Source organism: Oncorhynchus kisutch, linkage group LG12 (genome assembly GCF_002021735.2).
Source record: "Oncorhynchus kisutch isolate 150728-3 linkage group LG12, Okis_V2, whole genome shotgun sequence".
NCBI lineage: Eukaryota > Metazoa > Chordata > Actinopteri > Salmoniformes > Salmonidae > Oncorhynchus > Oncorhynchus kisutch.
The window spans coordinates 23,621,310-23,648,526 of record NC_034185.2 but is presented as its reverse complement, the minus strand read 5'-3'; the positions used below and the strand labels follow the sequence as shown (position 1 = coordinate 23,648,526).

General features: G+C 44.8%; 1 protein-coding gene across 23 annotated transcripts in view; it reads left to right on the top strand.

Moving 5' to 3' along the window:
- Window positions 1-357: 357 nt before the first annotated feature.
- LOC109900730 (afadin) overlaps window positions 358-27,217 on the top strand; it is a 124,325-nt gene continuing 97,465 nt past the window's right edge. For 13 of the 23 annotated variants that reach the window (XM_031837161.1, XM_031837164.1, XM_020496505.2 and 10 more), the window contains exon 1: window positions 359-714. In XM_031837161.1, the coding sequence (XP_031693021.1) occupies window positions 613-714 (102 nt within the window). In that variant the 5' untranslated portion in view covers window positions 359-612. Of the gene's footprint in view, window positions 715-27,217 lie in introns of all 23 variants that reach the window. The other 10 variants (XM_020496515.2, XM_020496516.2, XM_031837162.1 and 7 more) reach the window with 3 other exon arrangements.

Here is a 27,217-nt window from a genome sequence, read left to right as displayed (position 1 = left end):
TTGTTCAACCTGCTGACTCAGATCTGTTTTGGGGAGGGAGACAGGGTTCCCTTCAATGCTTGTTTACTTGATAAAACACATAGGCCAACTGTCATATTAGATTACATAGAATTAGATGACAATTTACACAAATACGTCATATTTTCCTGAAAAGATTCAGTAGTCATTAAATTACAGTAAAATACAATGACCTGTCTGTGAATTTACAAAGTTTCATTGACCATTCTCATGATCACCCAAATGACAATTGAAATGTTTATATATTTATTGTATTGACTGGACACTGTACTGGAGTCGAACTAGTTAACGCAGGGAAAGGGACACATCACTGTTGTGCTCGTGCAGGGCAAATTGTAAGGGCGTGAGCGCGCGCTGAAATAGTCCCATTTGCTTCCCGGGGAGAGAGAACCGGGTGCGGTAAGCGAGAGAGGAGAACGCGGAAACAGCAGGAGCGGTCCGCAAGAGGTACAGCTACCGGTGACAGCGAAACACTCGAACGGCATAGAGCCCATATCCTGGGTGCATTTTTTTCGTGAAGTTATCGGATCAGAGGCTTTTTAAAAATCGCTGTAAGGGGATTTTTCTTCAGTAGAGAGTCATTCGGGATTCAGAATGTCGGGGAGCAGGGAGGAGGAGCGGCGGAAACTAGCCGATATCATTAACCACTGGAACGCCAACCGGCTTGACCTGTTCGAGATCAGCCAACCCACCGAGGTGAGTCCGTGGACCTTCCCTGAGCACAGGCCGCACCCGTCGGGAGAGAGGCAATCATTCCTAAGTGGGAAGAAGACCAGAGGATACGCGTGCGGATTCTCTAGTCTGATAATGAATTATGAAAAACTGTCAACCAAACACATTTGTTAACAAATACCTGTATAGTATTATTGAAATGGTCAAATGACCACAAAACTGTCTCAAACTCGTAAAACAAATGATCCACACCTTAATCGCAAATCAAACTAGCTACTGAGCTAACCAACCTGACAACAGGATCATTGGCGCCAGCTAACGTAATGTTTGAGAGCTAGCTAGAAAGACAGTTCCAGGCTGTTTTCTTGCTCACCGCCAGCAGCACGCTCCGGTTTATAGCTGTGGCAAGTGCATGCAATGGCGGACGAGGTGAATACAGTAATTGATGCAATAGATTGTAAACTTGCAGTCACACTTGACTATTCGCTACCAAGCTAGCTAGCATCTAAACACACACAGATGCAATCCAACGTGGAGAGTTACCTGGACAATCACGACTCCAAATCTCGCTATTTACAGATAGACAAACAATTGTATTGCATTTCTTGTGCTGGTTAAAACAATTAGCTACGTTCACATTGTAAACAAGTGAAGCACACATTAGCTAACAGTAGTAAGCTCATGTCGCTAGATTGTCGTTTGGTCATTTTGTATTTCAGCACCATGATTATGGATAGCAGCAAATTTAAACATCGGCTTCTTTAGTTAGCTAGCTTAGATATCATTCTAACGTTATCGAGAGTGTTGAGTTGGGATGATGACTAGCCCAGTCAGTAATGAACTAAAGGAACATAACGTTACTCATTAAAGCCATGTTCTTTGCCACTCATCATGTAGCTATGTCACTAGGCCGTAAGGTAGCTAGTTGGTGTCAATAAGCATTACTTCTACTAAATCAAATAAGTGTTTGCTAAGACAATGTTAAGTGTTTAACCTGTTGCTGGGTGTCTCAATATAGCCAGATGGCTGGCTAGCTAGCTAGGCTATCGTTAAATGGTCTGACACTGACCATTTATGATGATGGTTGGCTAGCTAGTTATCGCTTTTCTAATCTATACTAGCTACTAAAATGAGTCGTGTTCTTGCGTCTCCTGTCGTGTTTATATTTATTGCATCCAACACGCACGTGGCTGTTGTTTTTGTCTGATGGGTTTCAGATCTAGCTAATATTTGTTAGTGTGTGTGTACAGTGTGCTACATGGGGTGAAGTGTTTTTTAGGCGCGCAGGCAGCAGCCAGCTAACCCCACCTCCTTGCTCCGAGTTGCAAGACAAGTCAAAGCATTGGGGGTGATGGGGGTCCCCTCTGATCCGATTAATTAGCTTTGGACAGAAGGACAGCTTCACTGTCAGCTAGGCCTAACTGTTGCTGCTGTATTCCTGAGTCAGTATTCCCCTGCTCTTATTTAAATTGCTTAAAGATAATTTGCTTTTGTGATGGTTTGGTTAACATGTCTTACATGCAACACACCCCCCCCTCCCCACTATAGTCATTGCTCTCCACACCCACAACCCTATGTCAATTTTGTATTTCCTCCATTGCTCATGAACTTGCCAACAAAATCTTAGAGATTGTTGGATGTCATTAACATAATAACATTCTGCATCAAGCCTAGAGGTTGACTGATTAATCGTAATCGCCGATTAATTAGGGCCGATTTCTAGTTTTCATAACAATCGCAAATAGGTATTTTTTTTTTTTTTACACACCTTTATTTATAATTTTATCTAACTAGGCAAGTCAGTTAAGAAAACATTCTTATTTTCAATGATGGCCTAGGAACGGTGGGTTAACTGCCTTGTTCAGGGGCAGAATGACAGATTTTTACCTTGTCAGCTCAGGGATTCAATCTTGTAACCTTACAGTTAACTAGTCCAACGCTCTGATTACATTGCACTCCACGAGGAGACTGCCTGTTACACGAATGCAGTAAGAAGCCAGGGTAAGTTGCTAGCATTAAACTTATCTTATAAAAAACAATTAATCATTCATAATCACTAGTTAACTACACATGGTTGATGATATTACTAGTTTATCTAGCGTGTCCTGCGTTGCATATAATCGATGCGGTGCATAGTCGCGAAAAAGGTCTGTCTTGCTCCAATGTGTACCTAACCATAAACATCCATGCCTTTCTTAAAATCAATACACAAGTATATATTTTTAAACCTGCATATTTAGTTAATATTGCCTGCTAACCTGGCTCGTTACAAACTCTGTGAAGACTATTTCTTCCTAACCAAAGACAGCCAACTTCGCCAAACGGGGGATGATTTAACAAAATTAACCAGATGAAATTGTGTCACTTCTCTTGCGTTCATTGCACGCAGAGTCAGGGTTTATGCAACAGTTTGGGCTGCCTAATTTGCCAGAATTTTACGTAATTATGACATAACATTGAAGGTTGTGCAATGTAACAGGAATATTTAGACTTATGGATGCCACCCATTAGATAAAATACGGAACGGTTCCGTATTTCACTGAAAGAATAAATGTTTTGTTTTCGGGATGATAGTTTCCAGATTCGACCATATTAATAACCTAAGGCTCGTATTTCTGTGTGTTATTATGTTATAACTAAGTCTATGATTTGATAGAGCAGTCTGACTGAGCGATGGTAGGCACCAGCAGGCTCGTAAGCATTCATTCAAACAGCACTTTCGTGCGTTTTGCCAGCAGCTCGTCGCTGTGCTTCAAGCATTGAGCTGTTTATGACATCAAGCCTATTAACTCCTGAGATTAGGCTGGTGTAACCGATGTGAAATGGTTAGCAAGTAAGCGGGGTGCGCACTAATAACGTTTCAAACGTCACTTGCTCTGAGACTTGGAGTGGTTGTTCCCCTTTTGTGGTTCGATGGGTAACGCTGCTTCGAGTGTGGCTGTTGTCGATGGGTTCCTGGTTCGAGCCCAGGTAGGGGCGAGGAGAGGGACGGAAGCTATACTGTTACACTGGCAATACTAAAGTGCCTATAAGAACATCCAATAGTCAAAGGTATATGCAATACAAATTGTATAGAGAGAAATTGTCCTATTATTCATATAACCTCAACCTAAAACTTCTTACCTTGGAATATTAAAGGAACCACCAGCTTTCATATGTTCTCATGTTCTGAGCAAGGAACTTAAACGTTAGCTTTTTTACATGGCACATATTGCACTTTTACTTTCTTCTCCAAATCAAATCAAATCAAATTTATTTATATAGCCCTTCGTACATCAGCTGATATCTCAAAGTGCTGTACAGAAACCCAGCCTAAAACCCCAAACAGCAAGCAATGCAGGTGTAGAAGCACGGTGGCTAGGAAAAACTCCCTAGAAAGGCCAATACCTAGGAAGAAACCTAGAGAGGAACCAGGCTATGTGGGGTGGCCAGTCCTCTTCTGGCTGTGCCGGGTGGAGATTATAACAGAACATGGTCAAGATGTTCAATGTTCATAAATGACCAGCATGGTCGAATAATAATAAGGCAGAACAGTTGAAACTAGAGCAGCAGCACAGTCAGGTGGAAGTTGAAACTGGAGCAGCAGCATGGCCAGGTAGACTGGGGACAGCAAGGAGTCATCATGTCAGGTAGTCCTGGGGCATGGTCCTAGGGCTCAGGTCCTCCGAGAGAGAGAAAGAAAGAGAGAAGGAGAGAATTAGAGAACGCACACTTAGATTCACACAGGACACCGAATAGGACAGGAGAAGTACTCCAGATATAACAAACTGACCCCAGCCCCCCGACACATAAACTACTGCAGCATAAATACTGGAGGCTGAGACAGGAGGGGTCAGGAGACACTGTGGCCCCATCCGAGGACACCCCCGGACAGGGCCAAACAGGAAGGATATAACCCCACCCACTTTGCCAAAGCACAGCCCCCACACCACTAGAGGGATATCTTCAACCACCAACTTACCATCCTGAGACAAGGCTGAGTATAGCCCACAAAGATCTCCGCCACGGCACAACCCAAGGGGGGGGGGCGCCAACCCAGACAGGATGACCACAACAGTGAATCAACCCACTCAGGTGACGCACCCCCTCCAGGGACGGCATGAGAGAGCCCCAGCAAGCCAGTGACTCAGCCCCTGTAATAGGGTTAGAGGCAGAGAATCCCAGTGGAAAGAGGGGAACCGGCCAGGCAGAGACAGCAAGGGCGGTTCGTTGCTCCAGAGCCTTTCCGTTCACCTTCCCACTCCTGGGCCAGACTACACTCAATCATATGACCCACTGAAGAGATGAGTCTTCAGTAAAGACTTAAAGGTTGAGACCGAGTTTGCGTCTCTGACATGGGTAGGCAGACCGTTCCATAAAAATGGAGCTCTATAGGAGAAAGCCCTGCCTCCAGCTGTTTGCTTAGAAATTCTAGGGACAATTAGGAGGCCTGCGTCTTGTGACCGTAGCGTACGTATAGGTATGTACGGCAGGACCAAATCAGAGAGATAGGTAGGAGCAAGCCCATGTAATGCTTTGTAGGTTAGCAGTAAAACCTTGAAATCAGCCCTTGCTTTGACAGGAAGCCAGTGTAGAGAGGCTAGCACTGGAGTAATATGATCAAATTTTTGGGTTCTAGTCAGGTTTCTAGCAGCCGTATTTAGCACTAACTGAAGTTTATTTAGTGCTTTATCCGGGTAGCCGGAAAATAGAGCATTGCAGTAGTCTAACCTAGAAGTGACAAAAGCATGGATAAATTTTTCTGCATCATTTTTGGACAGAAAGTTTCTGATTTTTTGTTTCAACACTTTGTTTCAACACAAGTTTCAACACTTTGTTTTTGCATTATTTAAACCAAATTGAAACTTTCATTTTATTTGAGTGCTAAATAGATTTTATTGATGTATAATATGAAGTTAAAATAAGTGTTCATTCAGTATTGTTGTAATTGTCATTATTACAAATATATATATTTTTTTAAATCATCCAATTAATCGGTATCAGCTTTTTCTGGTCCTCCAATAATCGGTATCAGTGTTAAAAAACATCATAATCGGTCGACCTCTAATCAAGGCTTCTATGTCATTTTTAGCCCGTGTGTGACAACTGCTCCTTAAGCCAAAAAAGTATACATTTCTTGCAAAGATGTTAATGACATGGTTTTATAGCATGACCCCATGGATGGTTATTTTAAAGCAGTTGGGTCAGTGTATCTCTTTCCTCTATGTCCTTTTTTCCCCTCTCCCCTTAATAGTCTTGATCAATGCTACAAGATATTCAACTAGTTGTAACTGCTGACCAAGTCTCTATCCTTTGGAGTAGGGCCAAAATACACGACCAGCAGTCTTAAAGGCTTACATTTTAAAACCAACCAAACAGCATTTTCCTCACCAACTTCGTATTGATCCTCATTAGCTGCATGGCTTGGGAGAGGGTGGATGGAAACTTTTGACTGGCCCAAATCAAAGCCCTGTGGAGCACTGCATCCTGTCAGAAGGTTGGGTCTGTTTGTCAGAAAACAGTTTTGTCATAATCCGGGTTTCCATTCCATCCATGTGGAAGCCAGTGATTTGATTGTTGGTGTCAGTGGAAAGGTTCTAAAAGGTGAACCGATCATATCCGCCCTCTGTGTGCAATACATTCCTGGGGGAATGCTGCGTATGTTGACTATGGGTTGGATTGGCCAGAAATTAAGCGCCCGTCTCTTGTGTGCTACTGCTACCAACCAAATTAAAGCACAGCTAGTTTTTGTTATATTTTGAATGGAAAGAGCACTGAGTTGGTGATCAGAGCAACATAATGTATATTCAAACGGAACATCTGAGCCTTTGATAGATATTGTTTATTCCCAGTTTGTTTTTAACCATGCTGTTGTGTTCTGCCTTAAACAAGGACAAAGTGAAATACCTTGTTAATTTATCTGCTTTCAACATCCACTAGCAAAAGACTGATATCAGGTGGCCTTGAGAAGGGGGGGTGTTATTTCTCCAGGTCATGTATAACATGAGAGGTTCTTGTCCTGCAGCCCTCTCTAGCATGTGACTTGTTGCCAGGGTTGGGTAGGTTACTTTCTAAATGTAATCCATTACTAGTTACCTATCAAATTGTAATCGGTAATGTAACTTTTGGATTATCCAAACTCAGTAACATAATCTGGTTACATTCAGTTACTTTTAGATTACTTCCCCCTTAACAGCCTCTTAAGGATTGGACACCTTTTTTCTCTCCAAGTTTTGCCTAAAATGACATACCCAAATCTGACTGCCTGTAGCTCAGGACCTGAAGCAAGGGTATGCATATTCTTGATGGCATTTGAAAGGAAACACTTTGAAGTTTGCGGAAATGTGAAATTAATGTAGGAGAAAATAACACATTAGATCCATCATCTTTGAAATTCACCGATCCCGTAGCGTTTGAGGCATTAGAAGAAGACAGAAATGTATGTTACCAATTGAACGGCATCTATTGCAGGATAAATCCATGTTAAAGTTTACATAGCTGGCCATATGGATGTTACATTTTACTTAATGGGTTGGTTATGTAGACTTCTTCATTCTAATGATCAATTAGCCTTTTAAAATGATAACCTTGGATAAGCTAACACAACGTGCCATTGGAACACAGGAGTAATGGTTTGTGATAATGGGCCTCTGTACGCCTATGTAGATATTCCATTACAAAGTCTAAAAATGGATGTAGGAACTAGAGAGACTTAAAGGAGCAATCAAAAGTGTTCGAGTTTGAGCATGTGTCCTTTAGTATTAATTAGATTGAGCAATAAATGCCTCACTTTTATTCCATAGGCTGGAATCAATGCAAGAGTGCATTTTTTACTGGCTGTTCACTGGTTTCAAAAACAATGATTGATAGGCAGCTTAGACTTCTTGAATTTAACAATTATTTGGTTCAAATACACATTTAGATTTGTGAACAGCCATCCACAATCCGTAAGGCGCAAATAGAAAAATGACAGAGCAGCTGTATCATTCACATCAATGTGCAATGTAGATATCAATAATAAGTGATATCCGTATCGCCATAGACTACACCACCACTGTTATCCTTACCTCCAAGCGTTTAATCAAGTTGGATAATCTTTTGATGCTGAAGGCAGTCTCACCATTGGAAGACATGGCTTGGGCTGTAGCCTACAAAAGCATGTTCTACAAAAGCCTGTACTTGCTCTTTTCCCGTGATCCATCAAACACATTTGGTGTGTCATCATAGTAGTCTCTGATTTATGGTCAGACTTGAACAAATGTAAACTTGAGCCTTTTTTCAATGCTGATTTGAATGTCATTGAGAACTCCATTTTTTCCCCGCATAAACATTGTTTCTGAATTTAAAAGTAATCATCAATTTAAGCATCTGGGTTTTCAATAGTATCTGTAATCTGATTACAATATTTTTGCTGCTAACATAACGTATTAGTTCGTTTTCTTTGTAATCCCTTACATGTAATCCGTTACTCCCCAACCCTGCTTGTTGCTGGCTCACTATCGCCATGGCAGCATCATACTAGTGATGAGCACAGCACCGGACATTTTTCTTTGTGCCTTCTCGGCAAAGTGGACAAAATCGATACCAACAGAACATTATACATTAATCTCTGTGCCAATTCACCACAAACTGTTATATTAACTCATACATTGGAGGTTGTGTGAAGGATTGTGGTTTCATAGAAAGCCCCATGATATGTGTTGTTTTGAAGAGTGTATTGGATATACAGTGCAATCAGAATCTATTCAGACACCTTTAATTTTCCACACACACACTACCCCATAACAAAGCAAAAACAGGTTTTTAGATTATTTTTTAGATTTTTTTTGCATATATATATATATATATACACACACACACACAAAACTGAAGTTTTACATTTGCACTCCTTGGTTGTGTGCTTAGGGTCGTTGCCCTGTTGGAAGTTGAACCTTCGCCCCAGTCTGATTTCCTGAGCGCTCTAGAAGTGGTTTTCATCAAGGATCTCTCTCTGTATTTTGCTCCGTACATCTTTCCCTCAATCCTGACTTGTCTCCCAGTCCCTGCCGCTGAAAAACATCCCCACAGCATGATGCTGCCACCACCATGCTTCACCGTATGGATGGTATTGGCCAGGTTATGAGCGGTGCCTGGTTTCCTTCAGCCGTGACGGTTGGCATTCAGGCCAAGAGTTCAATCTTAGTTTCATCAGACCAGAGAAGGGGCTTTTGTCTGGCCACTCTACCATCAAGGCCTGATTGGTGGAGGGCTGTAGAGATGGTTGTCTTTCTGAAAGGTTCTCCTATCTCCACATAGGAGCTCTGTCAGAGTGACCATTGGGTTGTTGGTCACCTTCCTGACCAAGGCCCTTCTCCCCCGATTGCTCAGTTTGGCTGGGCGGCCAGCTCTAAGAAGAGTCTTGGTGGTTCCACATTTCTTTGATTTAAGAGTGATGGAATCCACTGTGTTCTTGGATCTTCAATGCTGCAGAAATGTTAAAACATTTCTCAAAAGCTGTTTCTGATTTGTCATTATGGGGAAGTGTGTGTAGATTGAGGATTTTTTTTATTTAATCAATTTTCGAATAAGGCTATAACGTAATAACATTTGGAAAAATTCAAGTGGTCCGAATACCTTCTGAGTGCACTGAACATTAATGCCTTGACAGAGATGGTCGTCTCGCTTTGCGTTCTTAGGAAACTATGCAGTATTTAGATTTTTTAAATGTATTATTTCTTACATTGTTAGCCCAGAAAATCTCAAGTGTTATTACATACAGCCGGGAAGAACTATTGGATAGAAGAGCAACGTCAACTTACCAACATTACGACCAGGAATACAACTTTCCCGAAGTGAATCCTCTGTTTGGACCACCACCCAGGACAATGGATCGGATCCAAGTAGGCGTTGGTGTAGGGGGACAAAATACATTTATGCACGATGGCGCACACGTGCAGCCGGTTTGGGTTGCGTGTCATGATTAACAAGTTGTGGTGTGATCATAACAACATACAGGAACCCTAGTCCTTTTGTTCACCTGACCTAGAATTCCTTACAATCAAATGCCGACCGCATTATCTACCAATTATAATCACAGCCGTGTATATACCTCCCCAAGCAAACACCTCGATGGCCCTGAAAGAACTTCATTGGACTCTATATAAACTGTAAACCACATATCTTGAGGCTGCATTTATTGTAGATGGGGATTTTAACAAAGGTCATTTGAGAATTTAGGGAGCCTTGCTTCATCAGGGTATCGAATGCGCAACCCGGGCTGGAAGTATTCTGGATCATTGCTACTCTAACTTCTGCAACGCATAGAAAGCCCTCCCTCACCCTCCTTTCTGAAAATCTGACTCCGACTCCATTTTGTTGCTCCCAGCCTATAGACGGAAACTAAAACAGGAAATGCCTGTGCTCAGGTCTGTTCAACGCTGGTCCGACCAATCTGATTCCACGCTTCTGTTCCGGACAGCCTCAGACAACAACATTGATGTATACACTGATTCGGTGAGCGAGTTTATTAGCAAGAGCATCGGTGATGTTGTAACCACAGTGACTATTAAAACCTTCCCCAACCAGAAACCGTGGATTGATTGCAGCATTCGCGCAGAACTGAAAATGCGAACCACTGCTTTTAATCATGGCAAGACGACTGGAAACATGACCGAATACAAACAGTGTAGCTATTCCCTCCACAAGGCAATCAAACAAGCTAAGCGCCAGTATAGAGACAGTAGAGTTGCAATTTAACGGCTCAGACACGAGACGTATGTGGCAGGTTCTACATTCAATCACAAATTACAAAAAGAAAACCAGCCCCGTCTCAGACACGGACTTCTGCGGCGTCTCCTTCACAGCGGCCAACACGAGTAACACATTTAAACGTGTTAACCCTCACAAGGGTGCCGGCCCAGACGGCATCCCTAGCCGTGTCCTCTGAGTACGCGCAGACCAGCTGGCTGGTGTGTTTAATGACATATTCAATCAATCCCTATCCGAGGCTGCTGTTTCAGGAGGGCCACCATTGTTCCTGTTCCCAAGGAAGCTAAGGTAACTGAGCTAAACGACTATCGACCCGTAGCACTCACTTCTGTCATCATGAAGAGCTTTGAGAGACTAGTCAAGGATCATATCACCTCCACCCTACCTGACACCCTAGACACACTCCAATTTGTGTACCGCCCCAATAGGTCCACAGATGATGCAATCACACTGCCCTAACCCATCTGGACCAGAGGAATACCTATGTAAGAATTCTGTTAATCAATTACAGCTCAGCATTTAACACCGTAGTACCCTCCATACTCAACATTAAGCTCAAAACCCTGGGTCTCAACCCCGCCCTGTGCAACTGGGTCCTGGACTTCCTGACAGGCCGCCCACCAGGTGGTGAGGATAGGAAACAACATCTCCACACCGCTGATCCTCTACACTGGGGGCCCACAATGGTGTGTTCTCAGCCCTCTCCTGTACTCCCTGTTCCCTCATGACTGCATGGCCATGCGTGCCTCCAACTAAGTCTTCAAGTCTGCAGACGACACTATAGTGGTAGGCTTGATTACCAACAACGACGAGACTGCCTACAGGGAGGAGGTGAGGGCCCTCGGAGTGTGGTGTCAGCAAAATAACCTCCCACTCAACGTCAAGAAAACAAAGGAGATGATCGGGGACTTCAGGAAACAGCAGAGGGAGCACTCCTCTGTCCACATCGATGGGACATTAGTGGAGAAGGTGGAAAGTTTAAGTTCCTAGGCGTACACATCACGGACAAACTGAAATGGTCAACCCACACAGACAGTGTGATGAAGAAGGTGCAGCAGTGCCTCTTCAACCTCAGAAGGCTGAAGGTATTTGGCATGTCACTGAAAACACTCACAAGCTTTTACAGATGCACAATCGAGAGCATCTTGTCGGGCTGTATTACCGCCTGGAACGGCAACTGCTCCGCCCCTAACCGTAAGACTCTCCAGAGGGTAGTGAGGTCTGCACAACGCATCACCGGGGGCAAACTACCTGCCCTCCAGGACACCTACACCACCCGATGTCACAGGAAGGCCATAAAGATCATCAAGGACAACAACCACCCGAGCCACTGCCTGTTCACCCCGCTATCATCCAGAAGGTGAAGTCATTACAGGTGCATCAAATTTTTCCCCTGCATTGAAATACACTGAACAAAAATATAAATGCAGCATGCAACAATTTCAAAGATTTTATTAACCTATTTTTAACTAGGCAAGTCATATTACTGAGTTACAGTTCATATAAGGAAATCAGAGGTAGATCAGAACCAGTCCGTATCAACATTCTGTTGTGTGACAAAACTGCACATTTTAGTGGTCTTTTATTGTCCCCAGCACAATGTTGACCTGCGTAATGATCATGCTGTTTAATCAGCTTCTTGATATGCCACACCCACACCTGTCAGGTGGATGGATTATCTTGACAAAGGAGAAATGTTCACAATCAGGGATGTAACAAATTTGTGCACACATTGAGAGAAATAAGCTTTTTGTGCGTATGGAACATTTCTGGGATCTCTTATTTCAGCTCATGAAACATGGAACCAACACTTGTAGCGTTTAAAAATATATATTTTTGTTCAGGAAATGTACACACACACTGAAGCATCCTTGTGTGTGTGCTCGCTGTGTACTGTTGTTATACTTTACACAGAATAGACACAGTTACCCACAGGTCCAACAGCTGTAATTTGTGAGTTTATAATCTAGAGAGTGGTTATATGTGGGAACCTGGGAGTGGGCTGTCTGGGATTAGCACATCCTGACTGTATTTGGATCAGTCATTCCCTCTGTGACTGTTTGTTGCGGCTCATACTGGGGCGGCAGGTAGCCTAGTGGTTAGAGTGTTGTACTAATAACCGAAAGGTTGCAGGATCGAATCCCCCAGCTGACAAGGTAAAAATCTGTCGTTCTGCCCCTGAACAAGGTAGTTAACCCACTGTTCCAAGGCCGTCATTGAAAATGCCTAGTTAAATAAAGGTAAAATAAATTTAAAAAATACTGGCCAACACTTGGCTACTCTTCAATGGGCCAAAGTATTGCCTGCTTAAAGTTTGAGACATTCATTGTAAAATATGATTACTGCTTCTGGTGTTGTACAGTTCACAAGATGACTCGCCTAGTATTGGCTGAACTATTGGAGGGCACCGCATTTGACTTGAAGGGGATGCTGAGAGTTGGGCTGGCTCGCCTCATACATCCTACTGAGCGTGTGTCTACCTGTGTCTCCTCCTCTCTTCTCTTTATAAATCTGTACATCCCGCTCTCCTCCGTCTCCTCTACTGGGAGATAAAGCTGTAAATGAGTTCTATGTCACTGCTCAAGGCTGGCTGCCTGTGTGTGACTGTATTTAACTGAGAAATCTCTGTTAGCGTAATGGCTCTCAGTTCATTAGGAAGTGGCCCAAAGATCACGAACTCAACTTGTCTTACTGGCTTCAAATGGAATTATGGCCCTTATCTCATGGCCAGACTGGCTATTACACTTCCTGGTCTGTCTAATCTATGCCTGATGCTGTATTATGTTGAGTGATCCAAAGCAGAACACGTTTCCATTAACAAATGTTGCACTTTGGCTAATTGGTCACATGATATGGTAAGGACGGTGACTTTATTTTTCCTATGCCGTTACCACAGGTGCTTTCATGTGAATGCGTCTCTGCTTCTCCCTGATCCTGTTATTCTGATGTGGATCTCGCACACACACACACACACACACACACGTACAATCTTAAACAGAGTAGCAGCAGCATAAATTATCATACATTCTGTTGCCTAGTCACCTTATCCCTTTACATATCTACCTCCATCACTCGTGTCCCTGCACATTGTAAATAGGGTATTGGAACTGATCCTGTATATAGCTTCTTTCTCCTGTTCTTATTTTTATTTCTTGTTTTTGTACTGCATTGTTGGGTTTAGAGCTTGTAAGAAAGGCATTTCACTGTACTTGTGCACGTGACATATGAAACTTGAATAAATGTATTGCACTTATTGGGAAGTTCCTGAATTTACCCATGTTAATCATAAGACATGAATAAAATGCATCTGATTATTTTTTCCGGAACGTTTCTGAAACGGCACAGGAATTCCCGTCTCTGTGCGTTGTGTGGTGCCCTCGTGTGTCGGATCTACAATTTGTGTAGCCGTTAGCAATAATGCTAATTATAACGGTCTGCTGGTAGATGGAAAGGCTTCCCAAAAAACCTTCTCAATGAAATGCTAACTACAAAGTAGCCTACCTGACAGAAGGCTGTTATGATTATTTGCATCAATCCATTGGCCATTTTTTGAGTGTTAGAGAAACACCACTAACCAAACATCTCTGGCTGGTGTCTGTTGCACATTGCATTAAACGGTAACACCCCAAATTCAAAATGGCTTCGATTAGAAGTGGTCTCCTGATTGTTCAACAAAAATGGTATGTTCTATTCCCTGGCCTTGGCTTGTCAGACCCCATTCAACCTCGGAGGCCTGACAGTCACTCCAGTCAGCCCTTGCCCCCTCCTTACTGGTCCACACAACACACCCAGTCCTCTGCTTGGCTGTTCCTTCTGTCATTCAGAGCCAGACACTCTGTCACTCAGTGTGACCTCACAGGATCAGACGGGCATTGTGGGCTGATGACTTGTCTGTCACCCTCCTCTCAGCTCCCATGTTGCCTATATGACAAACCAATAGAGATCACACAACCCGGTATTATATTCCACTCCTTATTCTGACTGGAGGAAATGTGATATTTGCAGGCCCAATGTCTGATATTGGGCTTATTGTTACAGGACTTTCCTCATGTGGAAAAACCCATTGTGTTGAGTCTGCTTAGCCAGGGGAAATTCAAACCTCTCTCAGCCACCCTTTGTGCTTTAGTTGCTGGAAATGTCTCCTTCCATTTGCAAAAAAAATGTAACAAATGTTTTTGTCTGTTAAATAGTTTGTGGTCGTCCTTCACATTACGGAATGGTGTCTTTGGGCGGGGTGGTGTGTGGAATGTCTCTGGGTTTGTGCTGAGAGGGCTGTGACTGAGTGTCACGCATGTTTATGAACAACAACAAGTCTCAAGAGGCTAGACTGGTATGGGAGTTGGCTTAGCTCTAGAATGATGCTGGCCTTAACGTGTAGTCTGAATTGAAACCTGCGATGGTAAGACTCGTGCCTCGCCTACTTCCTTTACTTACTTCGCCTACTTCCTTTATGGTGTCTGTTGCGTATTTGAGTGAACATCACATACAAATCCCTTATACAGGATTCCCCTTTAATACTTCTGGAGAATAATGTAACTATTAGAAAGATGTTTAATCTTCAGGGCTAGATCTAATACTCCAGTCCACATTGTCCAGATGACTACTGTTTTATGGGGACAGTTGGCAGCCCTCCCATTAGTTTGAGTGATGGCCACATTTGGGACCAGCCTAAAGTTTGAAAGCACATCTAAATCTCTACAACTGTGAAAGGTAAAGACGCATTAAACCTCAATTTTCTCTTATGATGAGGAACAGAATGCATTAGGAGAGAGAGAGATTAGAGACGGCAGGACATCCTCTTCTCATTTTCGACCTGCTGAGAGAGCGCCTCCTGGCAGTCTAATGGACCTACTGCTGGCTTCCTGATGTCCAATTGGAGTTTGCTCATTAAACTAGAGTTGAATGGCCCTTGTGCATACAGTACTATGTAGCCTATACATTGGCCTTGTTGTGCTTGTGTACCAGAGAACCATTTTCTCTCTGTATGACAATCAATGTTCTCTTTCCTGAATAGCTTTTCTCTTGAACAATGTTCTATTGCATGTCAGGTTGTTTCACTTACATTAGGACTGCAATATGCCTGTATTTCAGAACCCTGCTTTGTGTATGACATATCTCTTTTTTTATGCCTGATGGTACTGTTTGTCCTGCTCAATCTCCTTGATGCTGCTTTCGGCAGTGCTGGCGACTCATCTTTGACCCTGTGAGATCAAGCCAGCCCCCCTCAAATGCCTCTACTCAAGTTAATGAATGATGGTGCGTGGCATCATGTCCCAGTAGATGGAACGGTGAAGGCCTTAAATCCAGGCACTTGTCCTCTTCTGTCTGGACTACTACAACTTGCTGTTGGCTGGGCTCCCTGCTTGTGCGTTCAAACCCCTGCAACATATCCAGAATGCTGCAGCCCGTCTGGTGTTCAACCTTCCCAGGTTCTCATGTCACCCTGCTCCTCAACACACTCCACTGGCTTCCAGTCGAAGCTCGCATCCACTACAAGATCATGGTGCTTGCCTACAGAGCAGCAAGAGGAACGCCCCTCCCTACCTTCAGGCTATGCTCAAACCCTACACCCCAACCTTGGCCCTCCCACCCCTATGGGAGGGCAGCTCCTGCTCAGCCCAGTCCAAGCTCTTCTTTGTCCTAGCACTCAAATGGTGAAACTAGCTTCCCCCTGAAAACAGCAGAGTCCCCCCCCCCCCCCCCCCCCCTAATGCCCTACTGTAAGTCACTCTGGACAAGAGTGTCTACTAAATGACTAAAATGTAATAACATAAATGTAGAGATTTGTATAAATACTGTTTGGCCAGCCCAGGGTAGTGAGCATCTTTACTGTTGTATGTAGGAAATACCTGAGAATGGCCCCCGGCCCTACAAGCCTAGGCCTAATCTCTTTACACAGGAAAGGCACCGTTCTGTCACACTGTTGGAGGGGGGTTGGGGTGTGCTGAGTCGGCCCTCTTTGGTTTGAGCAGGAAAGATAAGCGTAGCCATCCGGTGGGAGGGAGGTTGTGGTGGGTCAGAGAGGGGAATGGGGGGGGGCGTTTGTGGGTGGACAGGGAGCTAGGTTGGAGATAATGCTGGAATGAGAGCCCCTCTCTCCCCTGTAGTCCCCGGGGGACCAGACCAGCCCTCCCTCCCTGCTCAGATGACTGGGGATTGGTCAGCTCCTCTGTGGCTGATAAATGCCTGTTAGATCACAGGCCGGGGTTGAGGGGGAGTCGTGGTTGAATGATCGGGTAGGAGCAAGCACCGTAAGATCCTTTAGACAAGTCAGGTTTGTCTTGTAAAAGTTAGGTGAGCCCCTTAAAGTACAGTATGTATGTGTGTAATATATGATTGACAAGGATAGTATGGACGCAATAACTCAAAGGCTTATGTCCTTTTCAGTAGAATTGGCCAGTTGGTATTTGTATTCTTTGCGAGGGTGTGTGTGTGTGTGTGTGTGGGGAATACCGTGCCTGAGGCAGCCTCATCTGAAATGCCAAAAGTTAGACTGGGAACATCTGCTGCTTCTCATATGGGTCTCCTTTTTATTTGTGTTTTAATTCCAGGACTGAACTTGACCCCACCTTGATGTGTGGTGGGGCTGAGGAAGGCCTTTTAGGGTCTCCTTCCGCAGCTCTTTCACTTTGGCCCACCTACCCAACCCACACCCATGTAGACCTGGGGCAGTAGAACACCGCCGGCGGGGCCTGTCCACACAAATAATATTGTTGCCAAGCAGACAATGGCTGTCTGAAAGATGACCGCTGTGACCGAGGCTTCCCTAAACACAGCTCCACACTCACATGTTTGTTCATCTTAACTGTCAGAAAAATCCCTTCAAAGGAGTTGGTTTCTCCTTTGCACTCATGTTTTTCTTTTTCCGTTGGTTGACTTGCTGGGTTCATTCTAAACAGTGGAACTGGAACGTCCTAGCTAGCAGTAGTCTGGTGCTGGGCTGTACATGGCGTTGAGTGACCGAGTGCTCTGACTCGGTTGGGCCCAGATGTGTGGTCTAGCTGATGTGGGTTGGGGTGGGTATGAGGACTCTGTGTGGGAACAGTTTTGTGTAAGGATGTGGTCAGCTCCCAGAAGTCTCCCCTCAGGCCCATGTGTTTAGTGGTGGGCTCCTGTGTGGTGTCTGCCCCCCCACACACACACCACACACACACCACACACACACACACACACACACACACAGTAATCTGACAGAAGATGTGTTCCATATGATGCAGGCAGTCTGGCTCACACTTGGAGAGGAGAGGCAGTTGACTGGATTGATAGCACATCACACACTCTGCCAAATGCTTTCATTGCTATGTTGAATGTGATTTGAAACCTGGGAATGGGCCTGCAAATGATTTAGGTGGGAGGAAAGAAGGCAATTATCTGTTTTGTCAAATCCCAATATGTCTGTTGGAGTAATGGGCGCAGTTTCACGGAACAGTTATTCTTAATGTTAGGCTCATTTCTGTCCCATTTCAGTCTTCTGCAGTTATCAGGCATCAGTTCCTGAAGACAAAATACATAGCAACATCATGAAGCGGTAATATTTAGAACAGCTGCCATACCTGTGGTGTGAAGTCTTCCTTCCAGGGTAAAAACAACACAGGCCTGTCATGGCTTGTCTCATCTGCAGACACCAGTGTAACCTGACAAGTGGTTGGCATCAGTGTCCCGGGCAGGGTTCTATGGTTACACTACACCTGGTTATTGTTGCTAACACAGGTGTCCTAAGGTGACCAGACTTACTAAGGACTGACCGGCCTTTGACTCGATAGTGCGAGGTTGCGTTCAATTTTGTAGAGCTTTGCTGTCTCCCAGTCTCCGATAATTGGCTAATGTTCGTCAGCACTTTTTTTTCTTTCTTCTTTGTACCAAAGTCACCTCTCCAAGCTGCTAGAAGTGGACGGTGCGGGTGCCCTGTTGCATAATTCAGTGTGTGCTTGTGTGTCACATCTCTTCTCCACACAAAGTAGGACCATACAGAGCACACTAAGGTCACACACCGGCTGTGTGGACAGCGCACTGACATGCAACCTGCGTGTGTGAGAAAATCTATACGTTGTAATCACACTACCGTGTTGCACCACAACCCAATATTTCACAGCGAGGGCTTACGTAAAGCCATTAACCAGCTTTAAACATCGATGGATTCCTCAAACGGAACAAAGTTCTTTGGTTTGTCTGGAGACAGAGTGACAGTAGTGCAGAAATGCAGTTATTGTTAAAACAACAGTGCTGTGTGGAGTCAGCCCAACAGCAGCACAGCACACAGCAGTCCCTCTTACTGACGCAACCAGGAGAATACTGACTGGTTCTTCTAGAACTCTCCTCTCTCTTATTGTCATTCCTGTGATACTGGCAGGCAGTGGGGGGAAAAAGCAACAGTAAATGGAAGCTTCCATTTATAGGGAAGCATGGGGCTGCATGTGTAGAACCGCAGTTAAAAATAAATACAAATAAAAACATTGTGTGCTCTGGCTGCCCACAGTTTGGTCAAAAGGGAGTTTGTGTGCTCTGGCTGCCCACAGTTTGGTCAAAAGGGAGTTTGTGTGCTCTGGCTGCCCACAGTTTGGTCAAAAGGGAGTTTGCGTGCTCTGGCTGCCCACAGTTTGGTCAAAAGGGAGTTTGTGTGCTCTGGCTGCCCACAGTTTGGTCAAAAGGGAGTTTGTGTGCTCTGGCTGCCCACAGTTTGGTCAAAAGGGAGTTTGTGTGCTCTGGCTGCCCACAGTTTGGTCAAAAGGGAGTTTGCGTGCTCTGGCTGCCCACAGTTTGGTCAAAAGGGAGTTTGCGTGCTCTGGCTGCCCACAGTTTGGTCAAAAGGGAGTTTGTGCTCTGGCTGCCCACAGTTTGGTCAAAAGGGAGTTTGTGTGCTCTGGCTGCCCACAGTTTGGTCAAAAGGGAGTTTGTGTGCTCTGGCTGCCCACAGTTTGGTAAAAAGGGAGTTTGTGTGCTCTGGCTGCCCACAGTTTGGTCAAAAGGGAGTTTGCGTGCTCTGGCTGCCCACAGTTTGGTCAAAAGGGAGTTTGCGTGCTCTGGCTGCCCACAGTTTGGTCAAAAGGGAGTTTGCGTGCTCTGGCTGCCCACAGTTTGGTCAAAAGGGAGTTTGTGTGCTCTGGCTGCCCACAGTTTGGTCAAAAGGGAGTTTGTGTGCTCTGGCTGCCCACAGTTTGGTCAAAAGGGAGTTTGTGTGCTCTGGCTGCCCACAGTTTGGTCAAAAGGGAGTTTGTGTGCTCTGGCTGCCCACAGTTTGGTCAAAAGGGAGTTTGTGTGCTCTGGCTGCCCACAGTTTGGTCAAAAGGGAGTTTGTGTGCTCTGGCTGCCCACAGTTTGGTCAAAAGGGAGTTTGTGTGCTCTGGCTGCCCACAGTTTGGTCAAAAGGGAGTTTGTGTGCTCTGGCTGCCCACAGTTTGGTCAAAAGGGAGTTTGTGTGCTCTGGCTGCCCACAGTTTGGTCAAAAGGGAGTTTGTGTGCTCTGGCTGCCCACAGTTTGGTCAAAAGGGAGTTTGTGTGCTCTGGCTGCCCACAGTTTGGTCAAAAGGGAGTTTGTGTGCTCTGGCTGCCCACAGTTTGGTCAAAAGGGAGTTTGTGTGCTCTAGCCTGTCAGTGCGTGAGCTGTCGAGTAAGACTGAATAACGTCCCAATGAAGAACAATAGGAGGCCTGTGCTGGGACTGGGATTGCAATTCTCACTGGGCTCCATTAGGAGAGACAGGAACTTTTCTTTCGCAGAAACAACGCTATTTATCAAGGGAGAAAAAAAAGAACCAACTTCAGCTCATCCTTTGTTTGTTTTCCCTGTGCTGTAATGGTTCATGACCTGGTCTGAGCTCCCAGTGATGGGATAACCCACATACCCACTCAGCCAACCATGTGACCTGCCAGGTTCAGCTCAGAACTATGTCCCCATTCATCCAGCTATTTTATCCATAAAACCTTAAAACCTAATCAATGGATATTATTGGCAAGTACACAGTGTATAGGGGTCTCTTTCACCACCCATACTTTCCAGCTCTGCTTAAACAGTGATGCCTTCAGAGAGGCTGTTGCTGTGTAACAGAGGGAATGCTGTTCTCCTGTCTGCTCAGCCAGGACCATGTCGAACAACGGCTGTATGTCAAGTGTCAGCCAGGCAAACGGCCTGAGTTGAAGGGTAATTTAAGACGCTGTACCTCCCCTAAATGGTCTGTGTTACTGAAGCGGCAGGATTTACTGCTGTCTCTGTACACAGCGGAGCTTCTCATCATGCCGGGCCTTGTGTAAAGACCTCAGAACCAGGAAGGAAGTTACCCCTCCTCCTTGTGGGCACAGTAAATACTGCGCCATCCCCTGGTAACAATCGGCCACTGTTGGTTTATCGAGTAACCTTGATCTGTCTGTTTATCAAGGCCCAGCCTGGTTGGCAGGCAGGCAGGCACAGTGAAGTGTTTGCAACAGTTCATTTGCAGTGTTTCATGGCATCAGCTAATTTAGAACACACCCCTGGTCCTCACTCCATCCTATGCCACAATGCTCAACACAGAACAGACTGGGCACAACTCACACCTGGGACACAGGAGATGCGCTCATATAGAGCACTTCGGAGAGATTTGCTATAGAGCAGTGTTCTTCAGGCCTGGGGCGCTTCGGGATGTGCAGCAGACGTTTGTTCCATTCCAGCACTAACACAGGATACTGCTGCTGTATGTACTGAGGGAGGGCCAACCAACAAGAGACTCTCCATAGAGGGAGGTAGACTTGCAGGTTATGACACACCACATGCTTAGAAGATGGAAATATAGACTGGTGTAGGAGGAGGTTTTTGTTTTGAGTGTAATGAAAGCTATTAAAGCTCTGATTAACAGTGTATTGATAGACCTTGAGGGGTTGTCTGGCTGTGACATTAGTTTCTACTGAGGAGAATGTGAAGAAGCCCACAAACATTAACTGGGAGTAGCGTGAGGTCCCCCCCTCCCCCCCATTCCTCTGAAGTCTTGCTTAAGTCAAAAAATATTTACTTAGAAAGTAGAGGACCCCCCCCCCCCCCTCCTCGGCTGAGCTGTTCCCATAAGGCGGTCACGCCTCACAGCATGTTTAAGGAAGGTCAGATTAATAACCCAGATTCCTGGGGAAATGACTACATGCAGCTGGAATTCATTTTGTGCAACGACCTGGAACACGCTCTGTTATCAGATGGGCTGTCATCTAGTCATGGGAAGTTCTGATCTTTTCGACTCGTTCAGTAAAAATAACATCTTTCGACTAATTTCGTTCATTTCGGTCAGTAATGCTCGCGGGACCCCCTACTGGTGAACAATGAACTGACAACTCGAAAGAGTCATAATTCTATATGCCTCTCGTTCACATTGTTCACCTTAAGGGGCTTATTGGAGTTGTCACAAATGACAGACTTGTAAAAGTTAAACAATGTTAATTTGTTGATTGCTATACATAGAATACGATTTTCTTGATACATTTGAAACGAGGTCTAGTTGTGGCTGCAACGGACTAGATTTTTATTTAACTAGGCAAGTCTGTTAAGAACAAATTCTTATTTACAATGAATGCCTCTTGGCGAAATGCATTTCTTGACTGCCGTGAGGGTGATAAGCACAATATCGTTCGAACTGCAGCAGCCCAAACTATCCGTTCTCGAGTTAGTTTGTTGAACAGAATTTAATAATCAATTATTTGCTTTCATTCTTGCACCATGTGATCAATTACCAGTTCCAAACATGTATTTTCCTTCTCTAAGCTGTTATTTCTGCCAGCAGCATGATTTATTTTAGTTGTTGGTCGAAGAGCATCTTCAGAGCCGATGACCTGGAGGAGTGCCTATTAATCCTGCTGTAGTCATTGCGGCCAGCAGGTCAAACGAACGCCAAAATGTCACTCAGAAAAACAAATCATTACTCGTTCTTGAACTGCACATCACTACTGTCATCAGCCACAAAGCACCTTTAAATACCTCCAACTCCTAGTCGCCTATCCTACTGAACCGTCCCCTCTGACTTTCGACTGACGGGGTGACTGATGTTGGTGACACCTGCCAAGTTTGTTTCATGGGGCCAGCAAAGATACAGATCCAGGTCTCCTTTGAGTCGTGTCCCAGAACAGGGCTTCATTCCTGGGGGAAGGTCTCCTGCAGAGACTCCCCTGTGGTGGAGGTCTGAGACTGATGTCATCCCTGCCAGAGCTCCATATCCTCAGGCTGAATCTGCTATACAGAGCTGTTGTTGACCTTTTCCCTCTTCAGAAGATGCAGTGTTTAATGCCGGTCCTCTCATGACCTTGAGAGAACGTGTGGTTTTTAGCTTTAAAATTGAGACGATAGAACTGTCAACATTGACTTTGAGGTGTAAGCATTAAAAATAATTTCAAGTTTAGTCTTTCCTTTTATTCAATTAAAATTAAACGAAAGCCATTTAAAAAAAAATACATTTTAGGCTTCTCACACTTGTATCCAGGTTTTCTAATGGGAATACGGTACTATGGTGCGAATTCCTCTCTGTAGTAAAAATGTTGGTGTTTTTGCTGTTGGAACATGTCTATAATGTCAGTCTAGCTCCATGGGTCTCTAGCTGTGTATCTAGCTGTTTAGCTAAGTGGAGAGAGTTAGTGCAGATGTGCATGTATCAGCTGACCCAACTCAGTGCACTTTGAGACTTTTCTTAGAAATGTGCCATGTAGCTAATTTAACATGCTTACCATGGTTTTATTAGCCATGCTGGACTGTCTGGATGTTTACTCAATGTTGCACCACACACAGCTCTAGAGATGGAATCAGGGAGAAGTGATAAAGGCTGTTTTCACTGACTCTCTCTTCTCTCACTCTTTCTGGTATGACCCTCCAGCTGTAGAGGAGGATGTGGCTGGATTCTGGCCTCTCTCGCCCCGCCTTGTGTCTTCTCTCTAAGGCCCTTCAGGGGCAGTGGTCCAGCGGAGGCTGCAGCTGTACATCTGTCTTTTATTACTGGAGAGGGAGAGCCTCTTTGTTGAACTAAGCACTGCGAGGGACCTAATGGCATTTCAGCAATGTGCCGCTCTCCCCATAATGGGACGACTCGCTCTTAACCCCGGCGGAAGTATGTCCCCTTCAGACTTCACAGTGCGTGGAGAGAGCGATGGAATGGAGGGAGTGAAGGTTAAGGAGGGATAGATTGTAATGCTGCGTCTTAACATAAACCGGGTGATGGACTGACTGGCTGGGTGGCTTTCAGCTCTCCACTCTTGGATTTTCACAACCACCACCACCACAGTAGCTGCTATGGTTACGACAGGTCCTAGTGTGTGTCTCACCACCACTAGCCTCCCAGAGGAGATGTTGTTTAGTAGGACCCCTCCTGTCTGGCTGCGTATGAAGCTGGAAATCCACCAGTCACTTCCAAATCAAGGCCCTATATGTGGGAAGGCCTTTAGAGAGAACCTGACAAGCCAATCAGTCCTCCATTACAATACATTATCTTTGCCTAGGCAAAGTGTGAGTTGGGCTCTTTGAGTTGTATAGGAGAGGGGCTGCTTTCAGGAGACCTGGTTGTCCATAGAGCTGGTAGTGGAGGGTGATGTAAGGGCTGTCTGGAGGAAAGTGTCTGTTCTCAGACTGATAAAATCTACCCTGAGGTCTTGGCCCCTGTGTTGATAGTATCTCCATTGAGTGTTGTAGTCGTAGCCTCCACCCCCACCCCCCACCCCCCCAGACCTGCACTAATAGCCGTGTCTGTCCCCAAGCTGCCTGGAAGTTTTGTTAGATACGTTAGTGTTTATTAGATTGGACGTTTCAAATTTGTTTTAACTCCCTTTTATAAATCTAATCTAGCTCTCCTGATTGTGATTCTCCTGACCATGATTTGGAGCGGTTGGTGCTTTTCACTGTTCTGCTTCGGTTCTCTCAGAACTGCACAAGCTCCGATATGTGACTGAACCCTTTGAGTGATATTAACGCAATGTTTTGTCAGATGTCGTTGTGCAAAGCTGTTCTCAAACACGTGGTGACATGTTGTTGTATCTGGCGTGTTGTCAGCACCCTCTTCTTTCTGACTGACCCTGCAGTTCTTGAGTTGTTCTGAGTGTCTGCAAAGAAGTCAACAGAATGGTCAGAGTTGTTCTGAGTGTCTGCAAAGAAGTCAACAGAATGGTCAGAGTTGTTCTGACTGTCTGCAAAGAAGTCAACAGAATGGTCAGAGTTGTTCTGAGTGTCTGCACAGAAGTCAACAGAATGGGCTTTCAAGCATAAATTATCTTTAAAATAAATTTTACATAGAGGGGACCTCACAATACAATATCGTCATGATACTTTGATACCGATATGTATTGTGATTCGATACTGTGATTTTATTACGATTCGATGTTCCAGTCATATTGCTCTCCATATGTCTGCTGCAGAGGGACGTTGACCTTGAGAGAACACGTTTTTTGATCAGTCATGTAATTGAAAGTGCTGAAAAACAATTGTCTCCCTATTACATTTTTTTTGTTTAAACAGATGTAGAACAAGTTAAGAAGACAATACTGGAGTTTTGGTGCAGGTACAGCCAACGAGCACAAAAATATTACGATATTGTCAAAACGATACCATAAACAGTGAAAATAATTTCCCTATATTTAACCATTGATTTTCCCACCCCCGCCCCCTATCACTACTTTGCTGTGTCTGTCAGACCCTGTCTAATAGTTCCCATATAAACTACACTGTATGTCTGGGGGAGGTGGCTGCCTGCTCACTAGGCAGTTAAAAGCCCTGCACAACACTAATTACTGTTCTCAGATCAGTTTGTCGTGGGAGGACGGCTTGTCAAACACCAGAATTGCAGGGTTGACCTACCCTCCAGGATTTATAGGGCCCATTTGTGTGAACTTATGCTTTTCACACACTTGGTGGAAATGCACTAGAGCAAAAGGCCACAGAAATTGGCCCATTTGCTGTACTTTAGGATTGAGACCTGGCATTTTAGAGCCATTGCTTCAGGCATTTTAGAGCCATTGCTTCAGGCATTTTAGAGCCATTGCTTCAGGCATTTTAGAGCCATTGCTTCAGGCATTTTGGAGCCATTGCTTCAGGCATTTTGGAGCCATTGCTTGAATGTTGTTGAATGTGCCCAACTTCAGTATTTTAGTGTATTCTTTTCTTGTTAAAGTCCAGATTTTCTTCGAACCAATCCTTGTGAGACCGAGAAAAGTGCAGTAAATCCTGAGACGGTGTTCATGTGAAATTCCCTGTAAATGTATTTCCCAATCCCCTTTGTACTGTGCTGCAGAGAGAGAGAGATCAGTGCATCTCAAACAGACTGGGCTGACTTCATAAGGTGCTGCACCAAGAGAGAGAGCATCCTCCAACCAGGGATAACACAGATGGAGGAGAGCGGGACCGGAGTAGTGGGAAGGAGACTGGAAAGTAGAGTTGGATATAGGGAGAGAATTAGCAAGAGTAGGAGGTGGGACTGAGGTGACGTCATCCCAACCAGTAACCTCTCCCTATGACTGACATGTGGCCTGGGGGAGGGCTTTACTCAGCCATCCACCTCCCCTCTCTCTAACCATAGGCCTTACTCATCCACCCCACTGGCCCTGTTTGCTGGATTAAGACCATGGCTGTAAGGGAGGATATAAATGATGTCAGAGACCGGCAGGCTTCATTTATCTTGCTCTTCATGTGATTAGACGTTTCAAGTTTTATTAGTCGTATGTACGGGATACACATGATATACACCGTCCCAATGAAATGATTACTTGCACGTTCCTTCTCGACAACGTAACAACAATAAGAAATACTACAAGTTAAGAATAACACCTTAAAGTATATGGCTCAGCAGAATAAACATTTGGTGGGCCAGTGTTTAAATTGTGCTGTATTTAGCTATCATAATAGGAGTCTGATAGCAGCAGTTCTGATTGTGTGTGTGTGTGTGTGTGTGTGTGTGCGCGCCAAGGTGCGGAGAATCCGAGCAGGTGGTCAGTCCATTTCAAGTGTTCAGCTGTCTGATGGCTCTTCGATAGAAACTGTCTCTGAGCCTGTTGGTATCAGGCGTCATGCTCCGATATCGTCCGCCCAACGGTAAGGGAGAGAACAGCTCGTGGCTGGGGTGTGTCGGGTCCTTGATGCTGAGGGCCTTGCTCCGGCACTGTTTTGATTTACATGTCCTGGATGGCTGGGTGCACAGTCCCATTGATGTACTGGGCCGTCTTCACCACCCGCTGGATGGAGCAATTCCCGTGATTCAACCGGTCAGGATGCTCTTGATGATGCAGCAGTAGGAACATAAAACCTCTTCTCTCTACACATCAACAGGACTGCAGGATCGGGCATGTTCCCTCCTCTGCTTCCTGAAGTCAACAATCAACTTTTTTGTTTTGTTGACGTTGAGGGAGAGGTTGTTGTCCTGGCACCACAATGACAGTTCACGTACCTCCTCCCTATAGGCTGACTCGTCTTTGTTGGTTATCAGGCCTACAATTGTGGTGTCGTCAGCAAACTTGGAGTTTGTGTCGTGCCAAGCCATGCAGTCGTGGGTGAACAGAGAGTACAGCTGAGGACACACCCCTCGGGGACCCCTGTGTTAAGACTCAGTGTGGAGAGTGGGCCTGATCTGTTATCTTGAATGATTAGAGAATTAAGTTCTCTTCAATGAAGTTGAGCGTAGATCAGTGGTATTCAGTTATTTTCTTTGGGGACCCCTTTTTGTTCTGTCAGAATTTCTGCTGACCCCACCCCAAATCTAATGTCAACCTTCAAATCAGTACATTTCTATTTTTACATTAACAAATCAACTTAAATTCATTACATTTTCATCTCTTATCAAAAGGAAAATAAACCAATAAATAGATTTACTCAATAAAATAGT